General features: G+C 31.8%; 1 protein-coding gene across 1 annotated transcript; it reads left to right on the top strand.

The window, feature by feature from the left end:
* Positions 1–330: 330 nt before the first annotated feature.
* LOC110707300 (60S ribosomal protein L35a-3) lies at positions 331–4,961 on the top strand. Its single transcript, XM_021885318.1, has 4 exons — positions 331–485; positions 1,171–1,399; positions 1,482–1,530; positions 4,653–4,961. Exons 1-3 carry the CDS (start codon positions 418–420, stop codon positions 1,521–1,523), a joined length of 339 nt encoding a protein of 112 aa, XP_021741010.1. The 5' UTR covers positions 331–417; the 3' UTR covers positions 1,524–1,530; positions 4,653–4,961.
* Positions 4,962–7,634: the final 2,673 nt, after the last annotated feature.

Here is a 7,634-nt window from a genome sequence, read left to right as displayed (position 1 = left end):
AAATTATAATATTATTTGATTCAGTTTATATTGTATTTGCTAGTTTTGATTTATATTATAGATGTCGTATGACTCTTCTATTAATGAATCAATTTTCTTAAAAAAAAAATAAATTGATTTTTTTTTTTTTTTTTAAAAGGTCGGGAATAAAATAAAGTTTATTTTTTTAATTTAAATTTTTTTTATTAAGAGTAGAGGGTTTAAAAAAAAAAAAAAAAGTGGACGGTAATACACTACTACTTCATACCCAAATCCAGTAAAAAGATGGGTTAAAACCAAGTTCAAACAAACCAAACCCATACCCGTATTATAAATAAGATTATAAAAACAGGTTTTCTAGGGTTTTTCTCTATCGCCTTCCTCATTTTCCTGCAACTAAAATCTTCTCTTCACACACCTTCAGATAGCTGCGCAAAAATGGTGAAGGGACGTCAAGGTGAGCGTGTTAGGCTCTATGTCAGAGGTTCAATCCTAGGATACAAGAGGTATACCCACTAAATTTTCTCTTATCTTTTCAATTAATTCCGATTTTATTTTTGTAAAGAACAATTATATAATCTACATTATACTAAAGTTTAGATATATTGTTACATCGTTGTAGTTTTCGACAGAAATCTATCAAAAGTTTTGATCTTTATTTGAAATCATAATAGATAAAACCTGGAAATTTAATTGAACTGCACTGATTTGTTTCGCCTTTTTTAATGAATTGAAACGGGATTGTAGAATGTGAGAGTTTGTGATTGAGAGATTTTGATACTGGTATAAATATATTGAAGTTTGGCCATTGAAAACTTTAATTTTAGGTGGGTTTTTTGAGAAGTTGAATTTGAAAGGGTATAGAGGAGATTTTTCAGTTAGTCAAAGATGTAATTGACTAAAGAGGTTTTAAGAGAATATCTGAGAATGATTGAGTATCTACTACAATATGCTTTTGGTTATCAAAACATGGAAAATTGGAGGAGAGAATTTGAAGAGTTTCATTTGGTTGATGTGGAAAGCTGTTAATTTTCTCACTGGGAAATGGGGCGGCATTGTGAGGAAGAAGACTTTCTTTACATTAACAAGCTATAATTTATCCAACTTGACCCCCCGCCCCTGTAAATCCTGGCTTGCTGGGTATTGTTTGGTTTGCTTAAATTGTAATTGGGTTATTTGAATGTAAAATAGGTCGAAATCGAACCAGTACCCAAACACATCCTTAGTACAGATCGAAGGAGTGAACACACAAGAAGAAGTAGCATGGTATTTGGGAAAGAGGATTGCTTACATCTACAAGGCTGAAACTAAGAAGAATGGATCCCACTACCGTTGCATTTGGGGTAAGGTTTGCAGGCCTCATGGTAACAGTGGTGTTGTTCGGGCTAAGTTCACTTCCAACCTTCCCCCTAAATCTATGGTATATTTCTTTCTCTCTTTTTTAATCCAACTTTTCATATTTTGGGTGAAATTATTGATTTGTTTTTTTAATACTATTGTAGGGAGACAAGGTTAGAGTTATGATGTATCCCAGCAACATCTAAGAAGAAGGTAATTGTTACTTCAATTGTCATTTGTGATGTTATTTTTTTTTTTTTGATACCGTTGATCAGTTTTATAGATTAGTATGTATTTTATTTGGGTGATAAAATGTGTAATTGTATGAATGTTATGAAAGAAAATTTACTGCACCATTTTTACTGATGTTTGAATTGTTGTGCTTGATGTGATGGGGGAAGGGGAGTAGAAATAAATGTTGTGCTTAATGTGTTGCTAGACCATTGCCCGGAGGAGAAAAAAAAACCTCTCAATCTTTCTCTACCCACTTTCTCACTCTTCCCATCCAATTCCTCTCATGAGAGGTTTTTTTTACCACACCAATGCTTAAAAAAAAAAAACTCCTTATCACTCTTTTCTCCACTATTTTTTATACCCCACCATAATCCACATCACCTTATTTATTCTCTGTATATTTTATTAATAATGTTTTTACTACATATTTAAGTTTCCAACTAAATTAAAATTGCTTAAAATTAATAACTTTTTATTTTTAGTCTAACTAATTACGTTTTAAATATAATTTAATAATTTTAATAAATCAGAAATTACTTAAAATAATTTAAGAAATTGAGAAATTAGTGAATGTAGGAGATTTTTTGGGTATATGAAAGTATATCAAAATGGATCTCTATTTATAGAGAATAAAATTTTATGACCGTTGGTGGAATTTTTTATTTTTTTTTATAGTTTAAACGGTGATTATACCGTTTAAATATGTATTACCGTTGCAAATAAGCAAAAAATTGTCATTGGTCAATTAATCTGGGAAGGACACGTGTCGCCAGCCAGTTGGGCCTGAAGTGCCCCTGCCAGCATGCCATTGAATTTTTTTTTTTTTTTTTTAAAAAAAAAAGCAAAAAGTTAAAAAAAAAAACAAAAGCTGTCAACTGACCGGGGCCCACCAGCTCTACTGTTTACAATTAAATGTCCTCAACTGATGTGCGGATTCCGAATCTCTCACGGGTGAGGGATTTTCCTCTCACTGGTGTAGACCTCGGGTATTTTTGTTTTATACCGTTACTTTCACTCGTGAGGGATTTTTCCCACACTGGTGGAAGTGCTCTTAAAGATGCAGAGTTTCAACTTTCAAGTTTCGATCATATGTCTTACACCCAACAAAAAATATCTACTGAGTCTGAAGAATGTTTACACGAAGCTGATATCTATTCAAAAGAATCTTAACATGAAGCATAATAACTATTCACTTCATCCTTCTAAGCTTTTGCTACTCTCATCAAAAAGGGGCTGATGAGGCATCAGCTTCACAGTTACAAGTAAAAACAACATTAAGAGCACTCCTACCAGTGAGGGAGAAACCCCTCACGAGTGAAAGTAATGGTATAAAATAAATACCCGAGGTCTACACCAGTGAGGTAAATCCCTCACCCGTGAGAGATTCGGAATCCGCGCATTAGTTCAGGACATTTAATTGTGAACAGTAGAGCTGGTCGGCCCCGATCGGTTCACAGCTTTTATTTTATTTATTTATTTTTTTAACTCTTTGCTTTTTTAAAAAAATTAAATTGCATGCTGGCAGGACGCGTCAGCCGGCTGGCGACACGTGTCCCTGCCAGATTAATTGACCAATGACAATTTTCTGCTTATTTAAACGGTATTATTACCGTTTAAACTATTAAAAAAAAAAAAAAAATTCACCAACGGTCATAAAATTTTATCCTCTATAAATAGACATCTATTTTGATATACTTTCATATACCCAAAAAATCTCCATACATTCACTAATTTCTTAAATTATTATTATTATTATTATTATTATTATTATTATTATTATTGTTTTAAGTAATTTCTGATTTATTAAAATTATTAAATTATATTTAAAACGTAATTAGTTAGACTAAAAATAAAAAATTATTAATTTTAAGCAATTTTAATTTAGTTGGAAACTTAAATATGTAGTATAAACATTATTAAAAAAATATATAGAGAATAAATAAGTTGATGTGGATTATGGTGGGGTATAGAAAATAGTGGAGGAAAGAGTGATGAGGAGTTTTTTTTTTTTTTAAGCATTGGTGTGGTAAAAAAAACCTCTCATGAGAGGAATTGGATGGGAAGAGTGAGAAAGTGGGTAGAGAGAGATTGAGAGGTTTTTTTTCTCCTCACTGCGGGCAATGGTCTAAGTTATACTTCTGAAATTAAGCATATCATGTGAGGCTGTTTGGGACAGTGCTCATCAAGTCATTAAAATTAGCTTTTATTGTTGATTAGTAATGTTTTTGTCAGTGCTTTCTTAATTAATCAAAGGTAATTATGGATCCTTTAGTGTTTGGTTGGAATTTGGAGTGACAAAGGAATGTAAAGATTCGAATGCTAGTAAAGGTTTAGCAGTTTTTGGATACTTGGATATATGTGTTATATATTGCCATGCCGTGACTATTAGTTAATTAGCAAGTTCAACCTTTTGTGCCAATGCGATTTTTCACCCTAACAATGTTACTACTTTATAATTATAACTTTGAAAACAGAACAAAAGGGATATAGTTTATTGGATATTATGGAATGGTTGTACAGAAGTGAATTTATGTTGCCATTTCACGATTAGAAGGTTATACATTGGGAACATGTTGCTTGGGTCCAAAAGAGTGATTAATACATGATATTATTTATTGCATTCTATGTTGTTATATGGTACTCTTTGTGATTGTTTGAATTGGAGGATGAATGTGTTTGTATAGTGTTGTTCAGCTTATTATTGTCTTTATAATGGTGTCATTCTTTTGACAACATAACAAATAGTAATTCAGCTCTCTTTTGGATTCGATTCTTTGGTTGGGCATTGAATGGATTGTTATATATCCTTATCCTTGTCATTTTAGATGTTAAAACTTCCTTTTTGCTATGTCTTACTCGTTTCTTGAGCTGTTGGGTTACTTAAATTTTCTAAAAACAATTCACTTTTCTTCATGCTTTACAATCTCTTGTATGATTTACCAATATACTCCGTATGTTTTTGTTTGTATGAAGATAAGTAAATTAGACAATAGTATGATCTTTTTGTGTGATTGCACCATCTGGGCTTGCTGGGTTGGTTTGAGCTAATGATTTTTAAACGTAATTCAAGGACTAACTGATTGCCAAATGTCCTCTTGCAGAAAGTTGGAGATGCAAGATGGTGAAGTGAGGAATTATTGGACTAGAGCTGTTCACTGGAGTTTCATGCCGAACCATTTTCTATTTTATCTAGTTTGTAGTAAGATAGTTTTTTGTTTGAGTCAACATTTTTGTGTTAGGATGATTCATTTGGTTCTGAAACATACCGCTGGTTTTGTTCAATGGCGAAAGAGTTATTGCCCCAAGTTAATGGTGTTTTTCTGTTTGTTCTCAAATGCTTGATTGTTTATCTGATGGAGGGAACTTTGTGTTGGTATCACCCAATGAATTGCATTGTTGTAGTTGTCTAATTATCACCTGAATCTCAAGCTAAGATTAGCTGTTTAAGAAAGTTTTACCCCGTAATGGATCCTCCGATAAATTTTGCCCCATTGGATTTTAATCCCTTTTGTTCAGGAATCCAGGCATGGGGAACATATCTTAAATATCTTAAACACTACTAGGGAAGTAGGGAGGGGTGGAATAATGCAACTAATTTAAAACTTCCATTATTAGAAAGTGTAGCAACTAAAATAAACGGAGGAAGTAGGTAAATAGGGCAAAATGTTAAACAAAGCGTTTAAAAAGAAATGGACGAAGCATGAGATTGTTAAAGACTAATGAGTTTAGATTGCTTGATAGACTTTGGTTTTAGGGCTCAGATTGATATACTATATGCTCATTGAGAATGCAATGAGATTTCATCAACAAGAAGAACTAATAGAGTGTTTAGTGTCAGAGGTAGGGATAAGAGTGTGGGATAAGGATAAGGAATTGGTGAGAGGGATATGGATAAGATACATGTTCTCAGTCATCATCATTCATCAATGCCTATTTTGGTGTTCGGGTATATGTTTTGTTTCTAACTGTTCTGCTAGGTTATGAGCTTGAATTTAAAATTTTTAGAGGGAGAAACACATTGAGAGCTTAAACAATTAAGCACAACAAGTTCCATCTTTGTTATTCCTTCCTCCCTCCCTCTCAAGTGGATGTAGCTTTGAGTAAATCACTATAAATCTCCTGTGTTATTTAATTATGAATTTTAACTGCTTTCTCAATACAACTTGCAGTGTTTTAAAATAGTTCAATTTCAATCAAAGTCCCGATATTTCACAGTTACAAAAACAATGGAGCAAGTATATGTTTTTCTAGCTCGATCAACCGGTAAACCTCTGCTCAATCAATTGGAGCATGATTCTCCGTCCAAATTTGTATGAAACCTTATTAATTCCAACTTTTTTTTCCCACACATTCATTCGTGCATGCATGATGCAAAGAGTAAGCTTAGTAGCATGCAAGGTCCCACCATAAAGGCTGGTAGCATGCATTTCATCTTTTTCCTTTCTTTCTACTTTTGCAATTCATCTTTTTTAATTTTCAAATTTAGTGGCTGTCGAATACATTTTGTTAAAACAAACATACATATAAATTTTTATTACTCTTCAATTCCTTTAATTGTTAGTCATTTTCCCCTAATTTTCAAAATAAAATTCAAGTATGAAATATGTGAGATTATGCAATAAAGGGATTATGATACGATTGCACAATATAACAATATTACATTGATAACCAGTGTTTTTGACGAGAGAAATTAAAAAAAATTCCATTTTGTGGTTTTGCTGTCAAATTTTAAAGAAAAATCTTATAAGAAAGAACTAAAAATAGTGAAAGAGAAGACGGTTAGCAATTTAGGTGACTAGCTTCTTGCAACCAAGTATAGACAACCACCCTTGTATTTATTTACGAAATACTTGTTTATTTTTAATGATTCCCGTCATAATATTAATATACTTTCCCTCTCATCCTTCTTGGTTTCTCCCCAAATTACAAATGGAAAAAAGAACAAAAAGAAACAGAGAAAATGATAACGTTAAATTAAATACTAATAATAGAGTTAAAAACTTTAAATTCATAGCCTATTGAAAAGTCTTTTTTTTTTTTATTCTTTCTTTCTTTCTTTCTTGTAACTCATCTGGATTATGAGCTCAAGCTAGAGTCAATCAGCTTGTTTACACCCCTACGGCTGCCCTACTTTGTATGTATTTGCCTGACGACCCTAGCTATTTAGTGATACCAATACAATATTTATTGAAAGATAATAATTTAAGACATACTTTCTCCGTTTCTTTTTACTTGCAACATACCTTTTAGACATGCAATTCTAAGAGATGATTTGTTAAGGTAAACGAGCAATTTTATCAAAAATTTTTAACACGAGGATTAGAGTAGGATTAGGTATCATGTGTAAAAGTTATTTTAAGTAATTTATCCGTTTACATTATATAATTTCAGTCTCAAAACGTGTGTCACAAGACTATGTTGCAACTAAATAAAACAGAGGAAGTATAATATAAACTTGATAATAACACTGGAAAGGAAAGGAAAAAGTCACTTCACCAACCGAACATTTAAAAAGGAAGAGAGCTGGTTTCTTCCGAAGGATCCAAAGCAAATGTAAGACCACGACAGTTGATACTCCAAAGATTAATCATCAAAATCAAATTATAATAAAGAATATCAACATTTCAACTACACAAAAGGAGAAGAATGTTAGAAGGTTAAAATGCATACGTTATTGACACTTTCCAATCGGTGTAAAATACATGAGATTTTACAAATTTAAGGAATATCAAAGTATAACCCAAATCTTAACTGACTAAATCCAAACTCTAGAAAAGAAAGTACGTTACTACTTTTGTTTCATTTTAATTGTAATAAAATACTTTTATATGTCTCATAAATAATACCCTTTTATTACAATTAAAAAGAAACGGAAGCAGTAAATTAATCTCCTTTTCACGAGAATAGATTGTCCACTTTTCAAGTTTTCAGTGGGAGACAAACTTTTGATTGATAAATAATTCTAAGTTTCTAACTAGTAGTCAAGTAGTAAATAGTAATAGGCTAATAACTTGAGTATGATTCTAGATTGTTTGTGCAATTAACAAAAGTCATGACTTTGGATCTACAATACTAAAATGCAT

This window comes from Chenopodium quinoa, unplaced genomic scaffold (genome assembly GCF_001683475.1).
Source record: "Chenopodium quinoa cultivar QQ74 unplaced genomic scaffold, ASM168347v1, whole genome shotgun sequence".
In the NCBI taxonomy this organism is placed as follows: domain Eukaryota; kingdom Viridiplantae; phylum Streptophyta; class Magnoliopsida; order Caryophyllales; family Amaranthaceae; genus Chenopodium; species Chenopodium quinoa.
Note: the sequence above shows the minus strand (reverse complement) of the source record. Positions and strands in the feature narration are given on the sequence as shown.

Bases quoted from the DNA above. Each gene is read 5' to 3' on its own strand.
- LOC110707300 (XM_021885318.1), top strand. From the start codon at position 418: ATGGTGAAGGGACGTCAAGGTGAGCGTGTTAGGCTCTATGTCAGAGGT. The intron at 486-1,170 runs GTATACCCACTA...AATGTAAAATAG, and splicing joins TCAATCCTAGGATACAAGAG to GTCGAAATCGAACCAGTACC. The intron at 1,400-1,481 runs GTATATTTCTTT...ATACTATTGTAG, and splicing joins ACCTTCCCCCTAAATCTATG to GGAGACAAGGTTAGAGTTAT.